The sequence below is a fragment of the Schistocerca nitens genome, chromosome 2 (genome assembly GCF_023898315.1).
Source record: "Schistocerca nitens isolate TAMUIC-IGC-003100 chromosome 2, iqSchNite1.1, whole genome shotgun sequence".
Taxonomy (NCBI): Eukaryota; Metazoa; Arthropoda; class Insecta; order Orthoptera; family Acrididae; genus Schistocerca; species Schistocerca nitens.
Window position 1 is genome coordinate 519,465,639 of NC_064615.1, and position 19,641 is coordinate 519,485,279.

General features: G+C 40.4%; 1 protein-coding gene across 1 annotated transcript in view; it reads right to left on the reverse strand.

The window, feature by feature from the left end:
* Positions 1-2,061: 2,061 nt before the first annotated feature.
* LOC126236501 (uncharacterized) overlaps positions 2,062-19,641 on the reverse strand; it is a 314,789-nt gene continuing 297,209 nt past the window's right edge. Inside the window, exons 9-10 of the mRNA XM_049945857.1 lie at positions 18,944-19,049; positions 2,062-2,911 (exon numbers count right to left, since the gene is read on the reverse strand). Coding sequence (XP_049801814.1) covers positions 2,729-2,911; positions 18,944-19,049 — 289 coding nt within the window. The 3' untranslated portion in view covers positions 2,062-2,728. The remainder of the gene's footprint in view (positions 2,912-18,943; positions 19,050-19,641) is intronic.

Consider the following 19,641-nt stretch of genomic DNA (forward strand, 5'->3'; position numbering starts at 1 on the left):
TTCTCCAAGAAAGGATTTTCAGTGAATGTGTAAGAAGAACAGTTTCTCATTGCCATAGTAAGAGATAGAAAAATTAGACACTTTTTATTAACTAACTAAAAGAGATTCTCAAAGTGAATACTGCCATGCAGTGGACTCTATCAAGAAGCCCTTCCTGCAGCGCATTCAAAAAACACAAAAACAAGAACTGGGTGTAAGCAATATATCAGTATGAGCTACATAAAGTGTCTGTATATGACGACTTCAAAATTATAAGCATACACTGCTGAAAACAAAAACAAACTTTGCTTTCTATGCAAACGGAAGAAAAATGAAATATTGTATGGGGAGGCCTCACGTCAGGCAGACTGGCCACCTGGTGCAAGGCTTTTTAGTTGATACCATTTTGGTGACTTGCATGTCAGTGAGGATGATATGATAATGAAGACAACACAACACTCAGCCCCGAGCAAACAAAATCTCCGACCCTGCTGGAAGTCAAACCTAGGCTTCACACAGCATTCAGCCATGCTGACTGCTCAGCTATTGAGGTGGACAAATGGAAAAAAAAGGCAGAGAGAAGGAGCTGTTTTATGCAGAGTTGGTCATATCATAGAAATTTTGTGTCGAGCATTACAAATATTTTTCATAAGAACTTCTTGATTTTTAAAAAGTTACTGCTTCCATCTTCAAAAACATGTTGCTTATAAAATATATAAATAAACATTTCAGAAAACGATAAATGAAAGAAGGACATAGACCTCATTCAGATCTTTTACAAAAGCTTTACAAGCAAAAAATGAGATTCAAAAAACAAGAAAATTATTCAACGACTTCCTTATTATTAGGAGTCACAGTCCTTGTGTAAAAATGTTGACAACCAACATGACATTTTCACTTCAAACTCTCACATACCACAAAAATTGGATTAAAATTACAATCTCTCTATGGTCAAATAATGAAACCTATATTCTTGACATGTACTATGCCATGCAATGTAATTACTTTTATAACAACAGTAATGAATCAATGGGAATTGGTTACAAAACTGAAACTGCAGTAGTGTATCAAGAAAAATAAAACAGCAGTGAAATGGTGGATGCATTATCATTAATGATACAGTGATGTAAAACACAAGTGTAAATTTTCACTATTTACATTTCACATCCAGAAGAGCAAAGTAAAAGACTTCATCATCATAGTAAGGAAACAGAGCTGAATGGAATGAACATGTGATGGCAAAAAGAACTCTTAACACAAATGTTCCAGAACAAGGACCATAACAAATAAGATATTATATAATCAATGGAACTTACTTTCTGTTTTGTTACAGTGTCATGAGAAAACTATGGTGACATTGTTATAACAATTTGTAACATACACTTGAGCACAACACAAACTTTGCTTTTTGAGAACTGGCTAATGGATAGTCATAGTTAAATGAGATAAAATATTATTTCTGGTCAAATATATTGCAGTAGTAAAAAATTTAAGCTAGCCCTATAAAATCAAATTTTATAAACAATTTGTCAAATTATTTACAAAGTGACTAAATTATCTAATAGTAGTCAGTTAGTTGCATATTTGATGAAGTGGCTTCAAACAACTATTATCATAACGCATTTCTATATCTGAAGCACTTGAATAGTTTTAGGCAATCAGTTATGTTGGCTCACTTTCTCTATCCATGAAGAGAGATACTGCAGTGGACTTAAGGAATATGACATGTATTATGGAGAAGCAGGGATCCAATTCCTACACATCCAACTTAGTTTTCAATATTTTCCAAAAATCTCATCACGAGTATGCTTGTACGCTTCCTTCCATAAGGGCACAATTACCCTTGTTTCATTCTCCAGTTGATTATATTATGAACTGACTGTCAATTAGAAGTTCAGTTTGAATTTTCCTTGATTCTGCTTATTCAATGAAGAATTGACTTTCGTTAAAAAATAAAAAAATAAAAAAAAATATGGCTGATTGTCTTGCCCTGTTGAAAGAACTTCAACTAAAGAAATTTGAAATTATAGATACATTAATCTGGTTTATACCATAAATCTGATGAAAACTGAAAGGGCCCACAAGACAAATTTAATACAAAACTAAAATAACAGCAAAATCTGTTAAAGCATTACATTTCACATAGAAATTATATGGACTGAATATCAAATACACTTCTAAAAATATGAGTATTATCAATACATATATACATGTATAAGTAACGGACACTAAAAATATGTTAGCACCTTTCAAAACTCTGGTCCCTCAGTGTTCAACTGTCTTTTTATTCTGGAATGGTCCCTTGCGTATCTTCCTTTCTGTTATGCCCAATGATAACATAAATATTTCATTTTCTGGTAGATAGTAATGACTTTAATATGTAGCAAATCAATTAATGTTTCTCACATGCATATAGAAGAACTGATGAAATATATCATTTTCCACGGGACCACCTACTTAATTTCTTTTGAACTCAGAAAAAATCTATGCGTAACACCATATAAATAGACATTTTGAACAATAAAATTACAAAGGTCTCATACAATGGTTCACATCATTATTCTTACAAATAAGTAACTGCCACCATATTAGGGAGATTCTGCTATAAATATTAGAATTGTACATATTACATTCCAGTCATGTAAGTCAATTAGGACTAGCACACAATTTTGGTTAATTAGTGCCTTTTACAGCACAATCATCACAAAGGTTAAGGCACCTTACATAATACAATACTGAATGCATTGATTCATATTAAAAGTCTTCGAACACCACATTCACAGCAAAACTTTGCTACGCTCACAGGATACTGAGCTCCACACTCATGACAAAATTTGGGCAGGTGGGATATTACTGCTCCTTGTTGATGTTCTTTTTTGCGATCATGATTATGAGACAGAATGACTGTGTCACCAGTACCTGGCCTGGGTACCTGAGAAGAAAAAAAAGTGTTAAAATAAAATGTATGAATAAGGGTTACTTTCAGTTTCAAGATGTTTGTGATATTGATGCACATAGAATTACTGGATATGTTGTCTGCAAATTTAAGTATGTTCGTTACAACTACTATTTAAACGTGAACAATCAAACTTTATGGCTGAATTTATAACCTTAAAAGATTTACAAATTACAGTTAATAAGTAAAATGAAATGAAAAAGCTCAGCAGTGGTGATATGAGAGGATTTATGGAATTAACTATAAAACTCCATTCATAATAACATGGTTGTCACTTGCTACTTTTTTTCACTAACTCTGAAGATATTTTTTTTGGGTTGTTGAAACTTGTCACTGGAAATCTAAAACTGATTTACCGAGGTCCATCAGTATGTTTTCATAGTTGTCTGCTTAAATGTTGCATGTCTGTATGCCTTTATCTAAGTTCAGCCTGTTCAGTTTCCTTTTACCTTCCTCACTTTGTTTTTGGTTCCCTGCTTGATCATGATGTATGAATTGTTTTTACTTACTATGTTTTTACAAGCAAAGCTGAACAAGGATAACAAAAGATGATAACAGAGGAATGGAATTGCAAGAAAGAAGACTATTAAGGAAATATAACAAAAGCACAACATAAGGTTGGATGATCAGCACTTTATACACGGAGAAAAATAATAATTGATATTAAATGAACCATTTGTAACAATATAAATAAGAAAATAATTGGTGCCAGCAACACCTTATCTCCAACAACAACAACAACAACAACAACATTACTAGCCCTATTCCTCGAGAGAATAAATTAGTGATCATTAGGACTTTGCCTTGTAGTTGTCCAGAGGCTGAATTTTTAATACTAGATACTTAGAATATTACCTCCAGAACACAGTTCCAAATGAATGACTAGAGAAAATGTAAAAAGGAAGGAGCAAATTCTGGAACTGCTAAAGGTCACTGATAATTTGAAGAAAGTGATTTGTATGTCATGGTTCCTCTTCATTCAAAACTGTTTACACTATGAAATTCATTCAGAAAATTTATACTTTGCCAAGCATACTTTAAAGCTACTTAGTTACGTATGGGTTACAAAATACTACAGAAAACTAAAAATGATAAATATTTCAAACAACTGGCATATATGGCTAGAAAGCCCTATTAAGAATTTTCTTCTCTATAACTTGACCAAAATATGTTGTTAAATTTTGGTTTTCAGATGACATGATTATGAAACTTCCCTGCCTTATCAACTGATAATATTCTTGCCAGAGCTGTGGCTAGATTAAGCTAAAAGGCCTTCTTTTAAAGTAGAAAACATACATAAATTCATGCAAGCACAACTCACATGCACACGCACATTAAGGCCATTAGTCTGAAAGATTGAATGTATAGCAGTCTTTTTGTTGTGCCTGTCTGTGACTCAATATCTTCTCTACATTCTCTATATTTCATAATACTGTAGTTATTCCATCACACACACACACACACACACACACACACACACACACACACACACACAGACAGAGAGAGAGAGAGAGACCATTTGAAATCAAAATTGGAGTAAACCCCTCAACCCAAGGTCACTAGCAACCAAAAAATATCCTTAAAAGCAGGACTGGAAATATCCTTCAAGAAAACTCAGATTAATGCCCATGTAACCCTTGTGTAAATGTAAAGTCTTCATAAAATTTTTTGAAAAGATTACCTGGTTCTACAGTTTAAATATCCCAGAGAACTCATCAAGCTTCCCTTGGTGAGAAAGAAACATGAATACATCAAATCAACAAAATGAAGAAAGCTTGATTTCTAACCTGGTAAAACTATATTAAGAAACACTTGACAATAGATAGTAAGATTCAACACTACAAAACTATAACCGTCCCAGAAGCCACTTACACTTACACGAAACCCAGTTCCAAATTAAAAATGAAAAAAGAACTGATAGTCCATCTGTTTCAATTGTGTGATCTTATTGCAAATAAGACTGCTATCTGATGCTACACCATGTGACAAGACAAAACACCATTCAGTTTCATGTCTTCTGCAATCCATATTTTTGTCTATGATAGTCATATATGCTTAAAGAATTTTACAAATGCACTAGCCAGTTAATATTGTGGTAAATGAACAGTAACATGTATGGATTAGGTATCTTCCACTAGAAGTTAAATAAAGTTAAATATAAGGGTACTGACTGAAGTACTGTGGCACTATTTAAATGAGGAACTGTAATTCAACCATGTAAGAGGTCCCTTCCAAAACTCTTGTTTGGCCAATTCTTGAATATTGTTTGTGGATTTGAGACCAATTTGTATCAAGAGATGAAACAGACAAGATTCACAGAAGTTCTCCACACTTTATCCTGGATTTGATGCATAGGTGTAAGGGTGTCTATAATTTTTCTTCCCCCAGACTATCTGTTAACGGGATGTGAAAGGGTAAAAAATGATTCTGATCCACTACATACTGTTACCATGCAATTTATGAGCATACCCAGCACATGGGGTGAGGGGGGAAGGATCCTAGACAAAAAAAAAAAAAAAAAAAAAAAAAAAAAAAAAAAAAAAAAAAAAAATCCACAAATTGAACTCAAAACCTGCCCCACCACACAGACATATAAATTCAGCATCAGTTTGAAGAAAGGTGGATTATGTAATATGTATGCACTAGTAGCAAGTGTACACAGAACTTTCTTTCATGAACTCTCAAAACTATTCCACCATTCACCACAAAACTAATATGAATTGTATCCGTCCTCTCCCTTTCATCAGATCACAAACATGACGACATACATATACAAGACACACACAGACCACCACAATTAAACAACAAGAATTCAAGACATCAGCAATAAAGAGTGCTGTCTTTGCAAAAACTGATGATTATAGGTCATCTCTCTTGAAATTAAAAACAAAGGCAATAAGGAGACAATTAGCACTGAATTAAGTGAGCGCACAATATAATGTTACTTAAAATCCGTCTTGATTGCAATTTTTTTTTTATTATTCATATGACTGGTTTCAGTTCATTCAGAACCATCTTCAGATCTCATATTTCAGTTACAGGAGTAACCCGTCCAAATCTAGCAACTTTCACATGTGTGTATCATGCGGCTGCCTCGAGTCGAATGAGCATGCAGCTGCCTCAGTAGCGGATGTTGTCACTGATAAGAATGGGCGCGACAGGAAATAGCGCACTGAAAATCCAACATGGCGACCGGAAAGGAGCAATTCCAGCGGACCGCTCTTAGTTAGAACTATAGCGCGGTCCTCCGAGCTCTAGCGGCAGCGAGGCGAACCTCGTTCAAGGTCACCCGCCTTACGTAGCTGCTGCATGCAGCCATGGCTGTGTAGATTTACATGCAGCAGCTACGTAAGGTGGGTGACCTTGAACGAGGTTCGCCTCGCTGCCGCTAGAGCTCGGAGGACCGCGCTATAGTTCTAACTAAGAGCGGTCCGCTGGAATTGCTCCTTTCCGGTCGCCATGTTGGATTTTCAGCGCACTATTTCCTGTCGCGCCCATTCTTATCAGTGACAACATCCGCTACTGAGGCAGCTGCATGCTCATTCCCCTCGAGGCAGCCGCACGATACACACAGCCATGCCGTACAGAAGGAGGATTTACAGAAGAAGGAGCAGAATGCCAGTGTACAAGAGTGTTGATAGCTTTTCAATAACTCCAAATGAAACTGGACAACAAGAGTTACTACAAGGACCCATTACCTTTGTAGGTTGCAAGATTCAATTCTCTTGTACTACTACAGAGGTAGTTAGTGGAAATTCCTGGTTAACAGTGTGACATATGTGACGTAGCATGTGAAAGTTGCTGGATTTGGACGTGTTACTCCTGTAACTGAAATATCAGATCTGAAGATGGTTCTGAATGAACCGAAACCGGTCATATGAATAATTAAAAAAAAAAAGAAATTGCAATCAAGATGGAGTTTAAGTAACATTATAAAATCACTGATTGCTGTTATACAATAAGACATTATGTCTGTTTTTGCATCGCACAATATGTCTGCACACAATACACATTTGGTCCCCATTACAAATGAATACTTCAAGTGAATGATGAAACACAAAAAACCTATGTTATTGATTATTTTAAGTCACATCAGTCTGTGGGCCTACTACTGGATGATGAAAATGGAGAAAAAATCATTTTCTATGTTGGTTCAAGTAAAGCAGTTATGATCCATAGCAAACAACCCTGTACAATTGCATATCAGTGGTGGTGTTGAATACTGATGTGATCATCTTGAGTCATCATATATCGCAACAGTGCGCCAAAGAAATATACACTCTTGCCCAATTATCATCCCAGCTTTATGAGGCACAGCATTACATCAGCTGTTTAACTAAGGACAGCTTTTTTTCCAGTGACAATAAATTTCAAAAAAGCTTATTAGTAGAAAATTTGAAAAACTGTTACAGGCGGCACTCACAAATATTCCCAACTCACTCACCTGATACTTGTATCTGTGAAGTACAGAGCTGCTCCATCCTATTGATACCAACACTGAGAACAACCAACTATATTCAAAATCTAATTCCAGAAACTGGGGCACAAAGAGATGAAACAGTTAAAACCAGAAAACCATTAATAGCTTCAAAATCAGAAACCAAATGCCAAAGAGCGACCGATACCATGCAGGAACTTGAAATGAGCGGAAGCAAATTTAAAGCAGTTCTAAGGTACTTATACAACAATCGTACAGGACCCAACTTGTGAAAAAATTGTAAGTCTGACTGGAAGATTAAATACAACTTGGAAGATAAACAACTGATAATTTACTAAGCTTTTGCATGAAATAGTTATCACTGTTGAGGTGACAAATCAGTTAAGATGTTTAACAAACTCAAAGCTCTGGCAATAGACGATATTGCAGTAGAACAAATCTAACACTTACATGAGAAAAATAGTTGCTGCTAAAATCATTCAACAACTGCTTGGCAGCTTGTGATATCCCTAGTGACTGGAAAAAAGTGAAAGTGGTCATTGCTATTTTAAAATGTGGAGAGAACCTGAAGATCTTAAAAATTATTGCTCAGTCTCTTTACTTTGGCACTTATGCAAAATTTTTGAGAGGCTGATATTAAACTGACTTACAAGAGTGACTCAATCAATCCTAATGCTACAGCAGCTCAGCTTTCACTGTAAACATGTGTCATGTCACAGGTCATCAGTTATCTCAACATACTGCAGATGAATTAAAAAATGATTGTTGTGTGACATTTATCAATCAACCAAGCTACAGACGATGTCATCCATCACAAACAATTGATGAAGGTCTATAAAATGACCATGGATCTTAAACTAAAGCAGGCCATGATAAATATTCTCTGAAGTTACAAGTTCCATGCTGATAAAATTCTTCTCGGGTATGCAGCCGGATCATGACGTCTTCAAGACACAATATTTCTGCGGTCCAACTGGCCGCCATCATCAGGTGAGAGCGCTGGTGCACAATCTCGCAGGAACTGACTTCCCAGCGCAAGCGGCAGCCCATATATAGGCCGCAGAAGGCCCACAACGCGTGCGCGAGAAGGTGCCGTAGCTGCCCTCTAGTGCAGTAAACATGCCGCGCCGCCGGTGGTGGAAAGAGGCGAAATTGAGATATCGCTGTCAAAAATAAAAGAAATTTAAAAAATTCTATTCCGACGATTGAGACGCAGACCGTTGTTTTTTAATGTCGGATAACACCGGGTCCCAAGTCTTACTTAAAAGATAACCCTTGTCTCTATTAATAAGATTGTCAGATAAACGAATCTCTATTGATTCTTTTAAAACACAGTCCCAATAGCGAGATGCAGGGGCAACCATTTGTGTCGCATCATATTGCATTCTGTGTCCCTGGGTGAGACAGTGCTCCGCCACTGCGGATTTCTCGGGTTGAAGCAGCCGTGTGTGCCGCTGATGCTCGACACATCGGTCCTGAATGGTCCGGATCGTCTGACCAATGTAAGCCTTCCCACAGTGGCAAGGGATCTTGTACACACCAGGCTTCCTCAAACCCAAGTCATCCTTAACAGAGCCAAGAAACGCTCTAAGCTTGGCCGGCGGACGAAAAATACTTTTGATGTGATATCTTTTTAGAATTCTTCCTATCTTCGAGGAAATGCTCCCAGCAAAAGGCAGAAAAGCCACCGATTTGCAGGTATCTTCTGGTGGTTCAGGCGATGGTCCAAACTGGAAAGCACGACGGATCTGTTTATCTGTATAGCCATTCTGCTTGAACACAACCTTAAGGTGGTCCAATTCTTGTGTCAAGCTTTCTCCATAAGCTCTTCTCGCCAACGTTCGCAGGACCCCTGTACGCTGGAATGATGGATGACAGCTAGAAGCATGCAGGTAACGGTCCGTGTGCGTAGGCTTTCGATAAACACTGTGTCCCAGTGTCCCATCATCCTTTCTGTACACCAGCACATCCAGAAACGGAAGCTTTCCATCACTTTCCATCTCCATGGTAAACTTGATGCTAGGATGCAGGGAATTAAAATGATCTAGTTCTTTACCTGACGACGTTCTCAAAAAACTTCGTCCTGGTGCTGCCGTGCCACCGAGACTATACGGCCTACCCAAGATTCATAAGAAAGGGGTCCCGCTTCGTCCGATCGTGAGTAACTTGGGTGCTCCTACCTACAATCTAGCCAAGTATTTAGCATCTGTTCTTGGCCCTCACGTCGGTAAATGCGAACATCACATTCCCAATTCTATGGTGTTTATTCAGAGATTGAAGTCCTTGTCTCTTAGTCCCTGTGATTTGCTTGTGAGCTTTGATGTCGTGTCGCTTTTTACCCGGGTTCCTCTGGAAGAATCCTTGCAATTAATTGGTGAGAAACTGGATGAGGACACAACCAGGCTTTGTCGCCACGTGCTGACGTCAACGTATTTTTTATTCAATGACAAATATATTGAACAGACTGACGGTGTGGCTATGGGGAGCCCACTGTCCCCAATAAACGCCAACCTTTTTATGGAAGATTTGGAGGACATGGCGCTGAAGACGGCGTCCTTAAAACCAAACTGTTTTTGGAGGTACGTTGACGACACGTTTATGGTGTGGCATCATGGGAGAGAGGCTCTTGACCGCCTCCTAGATCATTTTAATTCCCTGCATCCTAGCATCAAGTTTACCATGGAGGTGGAAAGTGATGGAAAGCTTCCGTTTCTGGATGTGCTGGTGTACAGAAAGGATGATGGGACACTGGGACACAGTGTTTATCGAAAGCCTACGCACACGGACCGTTACCTGCATGCTTCTAGCTGTCATCCATCGTTCCAGCGTACAGGGGTCCTGCGAACGTTGGCGAGAAGAGCTTATGCCATTTCAGATGGAGAAAGCTTGACACAAGAATTGGACCACCTTAAGGTTGTGTTCAAGCAGAATGGCTATACAGATAAACAGATCCGTCGTGCTTTCCAGTTTGGACCATCGCCTGAACCACCAGAAGATACCTGCAAATCGGTGGCTTTTCTGCCTTTTGCTGGGAGCATTTCCTCGAAGATAGGAAGAATTCTAAAAAGATATCACATCAAAAGTATTTTTCGTCCGCCGGCCAAGCTTAGAGCGTTTCTTGGCTCTGTTAAGGATGACTTGGGTTTGAGGAAGCCCGGTGTGTACAAGATCCCTTGCCACTGTGGGAAGGCTTACATTGGTCAGACGATCCGGACCATTCAGGACCGATGTGTCGAGCATCAGCGGCACACACGGCTGCTTCAACCCGAGAAATCCACAGTGGCGGAGCACTGTCTCACCCAGGGACACAGAATGCAATATGATGCGACACAAATGGTTGCCCCTGCATCTCGCTATTGGGACTGTGTTTTAAAAGAATCAATAGAGATTCGTTTATCTGACAATCTTATTAATAGAGACAAGGGTTATCTTTTAAGTAAGACTTGGGACCCGGTGTTATCCGACATTAAAAAACAACGGTCTGCGTCTCAATCGTCGGAATAGAATTTTTTAAATTTTTTTATTTTTGACAGCGATATCTCAATTTCGCCTCTTTCCACCACCGGCGGTGCGGCATGTTTACTGCACTAGAGGGCAGCTACGGCACCTTCTCGCGCACGCGTTGTGGGCCTTCTGCGGCCTATATATGGGCTGCCACTTGCGCTGGGAAGTCAGTTCCGGCGAGATTGTGCACCACCGCTCTCACCTGATGATGGCGGCCAGTTGGACCGCAGAAATATTGTGTCTTGAAGACGTCATGATCCGGCTGCATACCCGAGAAGAATTTTATCAATTATTACGCCGGGAAAGCCTTCGTAGTCACAAGTTCCATGCTGAATTTCATGGGAGAGGAAACATTCTGATCTAACCTTGCTGTTTACAGCAAGGTAGTGTAGTCAGTTCTACATCATTTAGCACAAACATTAACAACCACACTAAGCACAGTGATAACTAAACAAATGCAAATAATATGACAAAACACACACACACACACACACACACACACACACACACACACACACATATATATATATATATATATATATATATATATATATATATATATATATATATGTGTGTGTGTGTGGAGGTGGAACAAAAAGAAAATGTACTAAAGCTTGGATCTGGATCAACACTACATAGAAAAATGACTTAAAACAAAACCCTACCAAATGAAGGTTTGCAGTTTTTGTCTTCAGTTGAGGCAACCCTTGAGGGAGCTGATAGACTGAGAATGATAACAGAACAGTGACCTGCGATAATAACTTGGACATTATTCCAGACCAACTTCTTAACATTTGAGAAACACTGTTGCACCATCAAGTCAAAGATCAATGTTAAGAACAATATACCAAAGAAGACAACCAATGCAACTTTGGGATCAGTGTCAGTTGTCAAAGATCCTGTTTCAGTAATGTTTTATATCCTGGTGCACTACAAATCAGTCTACTTTAATAAATGTAAATTTAAAGAATGGAAGTTACTAATCTAAAAATGATTACTTAAAACCAACTTCAACGGAGCAACTTTATTACAATGCTGTCATCAAATCTCTAACAATTAGATGTCTTAATTGTACTCAATACTTCAACTGCTATGTCAGTTATTGGCTGGAGAGGTAGAATAATCCAGTGATCATTATAAGAGTTTGGTAGCTCATTAACAGAGACAAATATTATTATATTTTGTTTCTTGTGAAGTAGTACTACTCATACTCCACAGATCTCATAAAAATATCTAAAAAAGACCATGAGTAACTGTGGTCTTGGGGTAATGCCTTTGACTAGTAATCAAATCCTCCTGGGTCCCATGTTTGATCCCAGACACTGCTTAAATTCTGAATAAAAATCATCAGCAATGGCACATAAAGACTTCCAATATGAGTCACCCTTATTCTGAAAATTACCTCAAAGTGGGTGTCATTCCATGTAGGCTTTCACGGCCGGCGTCTTTATCAGTAAACTCTTCCGGGCTAAGTTGCCGTGGTCGATCTGTAGAACTTCTTCTCCCTGACGTTTCGTTCTCAACTACGGAAAACATCTTCCGAGGTGAGTCGACTCACCTCGGAAGATGTTCTCCGTAGCTGAGAACGAAACGTCAGGGAGAAGAAGTTCTACAGATCAACCACGGCAACTTAGCCCGGAAGAGTTTACTGATCAAAGTGGGTGGTCGAGCAGACAGAAGATGGGGGCACCCTCTTGTTCTTGGAATGGGAAAATGGCCCTAAGAGATGGATGAATCAGCAATGATTAAAGATATGGGGATGCAAAAGACAATGGACACAACTGCTTTAAGGACAAATAACGTGTATCCACAGGGCATATGGCAAACTGCTGTATAATTCAGATGCTGGTAAGTGTATTTTCCTTACATGCAGGCTAGATCAGATATAGGCCACTAATACATATATCAAAAAAAGTGTTGCATCAACTCGGTTCCGAGAGTTCTGGAACCTGTACAGGTGGTTGTCCAGAGTGCTGTTCACACCAGTACCTCGGGAGTGCTGTACACACCAGTACCTCTAATACCCAGTAGCACATCTTCTTGCATTGATGCATGCTTGTATTTGCCGCGGCATACTATCCAGAAGTTCATCAAGGCATTGTTGGTCCACATTGTCCCACTCCTCAACAGTGATTCGGAATAGATCCCTCAGTGGGGTTTGTGGGTCATATCATCCATAAACGGCCCTTTTCGATCTATCCCAGGCATGTTCGATAGGGTTCATGTCTGGAGAACATGCTGGCCACTCTAGTTGAGCGACATCATTATCCTGAAGGAAGTCATTCACAAGATGTGCACAATGAGTGCACAAATTGTCATCCATGAAGACGAATGCCTCGCCAATATGCTCCCAATGTGGTTGCTCTATTGGTCGGAGGATGGCATTCACATATCGTACAGCCGTTACAGCACCTTCCATGACCACCAGTGGCGTACGTTGGCCCCACATAATGCCACCCCAAAATAGCAGGAACCTCCACCTAGCTGCACTCGCTGGACAGTATGTCTAAGGTGTTCAGCCTGACTGGGTTGCCTCCAAACACATCTCCAACCATTGTCTGGTTGAAGGCATATGCGACACTCATTGATGAAGATTCAGCCTGACTGGGTTGCCTCCAAACATGTCTCCAATGATTGTCTGGTTGAAGGCATATGTGACACTCATCGATGAAGAGAATATGATACCAATCCTGAGCAGTCCATGTTATTGGGCCCATCTGCACCACACTGCATGGTGTTGTGGTTGCAACAATGGACCTCGCCATGGATGTCGGGAGTGAAGTTGTGGACCATGCAGCGTATTGCGCACAGTGTGAGTCATAACACAATGACCTGTGGCTGCACGAAAAGCATTATTCAACATGGTGGCATTGCTGTCAGGGTTCCTCCAAGCCATAATCCATAGGTAGCAGTCATCCACTGCAGTAGTAGCCCTTGTGTGGCCTGGGCGAGGCATGTCATCAACAGTTCCTGTCTCACTGTATCTCCATCTAAACAACATCGCCTTGGTTCATGCCAAGACGCCTGGATACTTCCCTTGTTGAGAGCCCTTCCTGGCACAAAGCAACAACACAGATACGATTGAACCATGGCATTGACCATCTAGGCATGGCTGAACTACACACAACTCAAGCTGTGTACCTCCTTCCTGGTGGAATGACTGGAACTGATCGGCTGTTGGACACCCTCCATCTAATAGGTGCTGCTCATATATGGTTGTTTACGTCTTTGGGCAGGTTTAGTGATATTTCTGAACAGTCAAAGGGACTGTGTCTGTGATACAATATCCACAGTCAACATCTATCTTCAGGAGTTCTGGGAACCAGGGTGATGCAAAACTGCTTTTGAAGTGTATGATTCACGTTAGAGATGTGCTGCCATTTCCCAGCTGTTTGTGCCGTTTGGAGGGAGTACGTGATGAGAATGTGGCTGTGAGAAACAAAGGTGAGGTTTCTTTGTTATTTTTCCAAGAAATACTTTGAATTAGCCAAAATGAAAACTATGGCATGGGTGTTGAAAATATGTGGAATGAGAATAATAAATTGCTTTTGAAATCAACTGCTCTACTTTTTGCATGTGCAAAAAACCCTGTGGTAAAGTAATGGCATTCTATATGTGCATACCACAACATAGGACAAACAGTGTGCTCCATATCTGTCCTTTTATGCAGTTAGTGTTCTATTTGCTACTTTGCATACACATATATATAAAGACTGTATAAATGGATTGCTTTTCAAACATTAGATGGGAGGCTTATTAACACTTGCCAGTACTTAGAAGTTTAGACGAGTACTGGTACACAATAGAATTTAGATAAATTGAGTTAATTGGGCCAAGGGGCATATGACAAACAAACAGTTTTGTAAATAACTAGAGGTGGAATAGGATCGAAGACATGAATAAACATTTCTTGACTACAATGTAACTGAGTTACATTGGCCATTGTACTACTGAGGTTTGAAACAGCTGTTGTACTCTTATGTAAAATGTGACGCACCTTTAAAACTAAAGTTTTCTTTGTTTATTGGATGTTTATAGTGCTAGGTGTTTTTGCTGTTCTAAGCAATTTCTTGTTCATATCTCCTGGCTGAGAGTGGATCCAGTAAACCTCTATGGTTTTAGCTCCTGATTCTGAGGAAGAACTCTTGTCCAACATGAAAGCTGTGTCAAAGAAACCTGATGTCAACATCATATGCCCTATATGCCCTATGAGAATTCAGGAGAAACAACACCTACCTCATAAACTTCTAGGAGCCAATCATAAGGTGGGTCCTCCAACAAAAAATAAGAACACACATGGCATGACAGCTAAGCATGTTGTGTGCGAATGGACAGTTTGTTGCTGGTCATTCCCACATAGAAAGCTTCACAGTGTAGGCAGGTCAGTTGGTAAATCACGTGGGTGCTTTCACACGTGGCTCTGCCTTTGATCGTGTACACCTTCCGGGTTACAGGACTGGAGTAGGTGGTGGTGGGAGGGTGCATGGGACAGGTTTTACACCGGGGCTGGTTACAAGGGTAGGAGACAGAGGGTACGGAAGGTGGTTTGGGGATTTCATAGGGATGAACTAAGAGGTTACGAAGGTTAGGTGGACGGTGGAAAGACACTCTTGGTGGAGTGGGGAGGATTTCATGAAGGATGGATCTCATTTCAGGGCTGGATTTGAGGAAGTCGTATCCCTGATGGAGAGCCACATTCAGAGTCTGATCCAGTCCCGGAAAGTATCCTGTCACAAGTGGGGCACTTTTGTGGTTCTTCTGTGGGAGGTTCTGGGTTTGAGGGGATGAGGAAGTGGCTCTGGTTATTTGCTTTTGTACCAGGTCGGGAGAGTAGTTGCGGGATGCGAAAGCTGTTTTCAGATTATTGGTGTAATGGTTCAGGGATTCCAGACTGGAGCAGATTCGTTTGCCACGAAGACCTATGTTGCTTGTTGGTGGGTTTGATGCGGACGGATGTGTGAAGCTGGCCATTGGACAGATGGAGGACAACGTCAAGTAAAGTGGCATGGGATTTGGAGTAGGACCAGTTGAATCTGATGGAACCAAACGAGTTGAGGTTGGAGAGGAAATTCTTGAGGTCTTCTTCACTGTGAGTCCAGATCATGAAGATGTCATCAATAAATCTGTACCAAACTTTGGGTTGGCAGGCCTGGGTAACCAAGAAGGCTTCCTCTAAGCGACCCATGAATAGGTTGGCATATGAGGGGGCCATCCTGGTACCCATGGCTGTTCCCTTTAATTGTTGGTATGTCTGGCCTTCAAATGTGAAGAAGTTGTGGGTCAGGATGAAGCTGACTAAGGTAATGAGGAAAGAGGTTTTAGGTAGGGTGGCAGGGGATCGGCGTGAAAGTAAGTGCTCCATCGCAGCGACGCCCTGGATGTGAGGAATATTTGTGTATAAGGAAGTGGCATCAATGGTTACAAGGATGGTTTCCAGGGGTAACAGATTGGGTAAGGATTCCAGGCGTTCGAGAAAGTGGTTGGTGTCTTTGATGAAGGATGGGAGACTGCATGTAATGGGTTGAAGGTGTTGATCTACGTAGGCAGAGATACGTTCTGTGGGGGCTTGGTAACCAGCTACAATGGGACGGCCAGGATGATTGGGTTTGTGAATTTTCGGAAGAAGGTAGAAGGTAGGGGTGCGGGGTGTCAGTGGGGTCAGGAGGTTGATGGAGTCAGGTGAAAGGTTTTGTAGGGGGCCTAAGGTTCTGAGGATTCCTTGAAGCTCCGCCTAGACATTAGGAATGGGATTACCTTGGCAAACTTTGTATGTGGTGTTGTCTGAAAGCTGACGCAGTCCCTCAGCCACATACTACCGACAATCAAGTACCACGGTCGTGGAACACTTGTCCGCCGGAAGAATGACGATGGATCGATCAGCCTTCAGATCACGGATAGCCTGGGCTTCAGCAGTGGTGATGTTGGGAGTAGGATTAAGGTTTTTTAAGAAGGATTGAGAGGCAAGGCTGGAAGTCAGAAATTCCTGGAAGGTTTGGAGGGGGTGATTTTGAGGAAGAGGAGGTGGGTCCCGCTGTGACGGAGGACGGAACTGTTCCACGCAGGGTTCAATTTGGATAGTGTCTTGGGGAGTTGGATCATTAGGAGTAGGATTAGGATCATTTTTCTTCGTGGCAAAGTGATATTTCCAGCAGAGAGTACGGGTGTAGGACAGTAAATCTTTGACAAGGGCTGTTTGGTTGAATCTGGGAGTGGGGCTGAAGGTGAGGCCTTTGGATAGGACAGAGGTTTCGGATTGGGAGAGAGGTTTGGAGGAAAGGTTAACTACTGAATTAGGGTGTTGTGGTTCCAGATTGTGTTGATTGGAATTTTGAGGTTTTGGGGGGAGTGGAGCTGGAAGTGGGAGGTTGAGTAGATGGGAGAGACTAGGTCTGTGTGCAATGAGAGGACAGTTTGTTGCTGGTCATTCCCACATAGAAAGCTTCACAGTGTATGCAGGTCAGTTGGTAAATCACGTGGGTGCTTTCACACGTGGCTCTGCCTTTGATTGTGTACACCTTCCGGGTTACAGGAATGGAGTAGGTGGTGGTGGGAGGGTGCATGGGACAGATTTTACACCGGGAGCGGTTACAAGGGTAGGAGCCAGAGGGTAGGGAAGGTGGTTTGGGGATTTCATAGGGATGAACTAAGAGATTACGAAGGATAGGTGGACGGCGGAAAGACACTCTTCACATGAATGGACACAGGCAGACAGTGTTTGTTGGTAATGAGGATCACCCTGTGGCTAAACATGCCTTGGTGCACGGCCAGCACATGGCACAGTGTTACACTGTCCGGGTTATCTGGATACTTCCCACTAACACCAACCTGTCAGAACTCCGGAGATGGGAACTTGCCCTTCAGTATATCCTCTCTTCTCGTTATCCGCCAGGCCTCAACCTCCGCTAATTTCAAGTTGCCGCCGCTCATACCTCACCTGTCTTTCAACAACATCTTTGCCTCTGTACTTCTGCCTCAACTGACATCTCTGCCGAAACTCTTTGCCTTTACAAATGTCTGCTTGTGTCTGTGTATGTGCGGTTGGATATGGGTGTGTGTGCGAGTGTATACCTGTCCTTTTTTCCCCCTAAGGTAAGTCTTTCCGCTCCCGGGATTGGAATGACTCCTTACCCTCTCCCTTAAAACCCACATCCTTTCGTCTTTCCCTCTCCTTCCCTCTTTCCTGATGAGGCAACAGTTTGTTGCGAAAGCTTGAATTTTGTGTGTATGTTTGTGTTTGATTGTGTGTCTATCGACCTGCCAGCGCTTTCGTTTGGTAAGTCACATCACCTTTGTTTTTGGATATATATATAGAGGGAAACATTCCACGTAAGAAAAATATATCTAAAAACAAAGATGATGTGACTTACCAAACGAAAGCGCTGGCAGGTCGATAGACACACAAACAAACACAAACATACACACAAAATTCAAGCTTTTGCAACAAACTGTTGCCTCATCAGGAAAGAGGGAAGGAGAGGGAAAGACGAAAGGATGTGGGTTCTAAGGGAGAGGGTAATGAGTCATTCCAATCCCGGGAGCGGAAAGACTTACCTTGGGGGAAAAAAGGACGGGTATACATACACACACACACACACACACACACACACACACACACACATATACAACACACACACACACATATCCATCCACACATATACAGACACAAGCGTGCGTGTGTGTGTGTGTGCGCGCGCGCGTGTGTGTACGCACCAAAGAACAAAGTAAGTTACCAGAAAAGAATCTTAAAAAAAAATTACAAGATAGAAAGAATTATACCACATCTTTTAATTTTCTGACATTAGTTTCATTTATGCTAATGGGCTCTATCCCTTAGCACACAGAAGCAGGAATGAAGAACAGAAAATAATACTGAATTATAGCTACAATTAAGCATTTATCCCTTACTCCTGCAGGCTTCATTAATTAATAAATTGGATTTTTACTTTTGGAGCCTTGGTTTTCTTCTGTAAATTTGGATTTATTAATTTTTAAACAGCTAAGTTTTCTTGGTGTTAACATTAATACCAAAATTTCAGAGGTTACTAAAATTGAAAACTAAAGCTCACCTCATCCTTGCATAGTGTTGGTAAAGAAGATTCTGACCCACTCGAACTTATGGTATTGCAATGCTCTTGTTCTTGTGCATACTGCTTGGGTGACTGACGGTTAAGACTGAAACAATTTTTTTATAAGCTTACACCTAAATAAAGTCCATCAGTATATTAAGTCTTTACAATCGGAAGAAGAAAAGAAATTCTGTTTAAATGCTGCTCTTCACACAATTTCTGGAATGTACATATGTAAAAGAATCAGCAGGAGAATGTATGACAGATATTATAAAGTGATGAAATTCTTTTAAATAAGATATATTTGCATTATGTCATCCTAGGTGATTTCTGTATGCAAATACCATAATTACATGGAAATTCAGAATGAGAATGAGAATTTTATTGTCTCACTACATATAGACAGATTTGCAGCAGAGACTTGTCAAAATTTATTACTGTTGTATTTAGTATTAAACATATTTGAAACATTTGTTACATATGAATATGAAAAAATGATTCATAGAATACAATTTGTAGTTAACGTACCATATGCTACTACACTTGTTATATCACCATATAGAAATTCCTGCAATGCATAATAGCATTTTTACTGAATTGTACAGTTCTTCTTCATTGTAAAATGTAAACTATCATGGTCAGAAAAGTTACAGTTAATAAAGTGTTCTGGGATATTATGCTGCGGTCAAATTTATTTT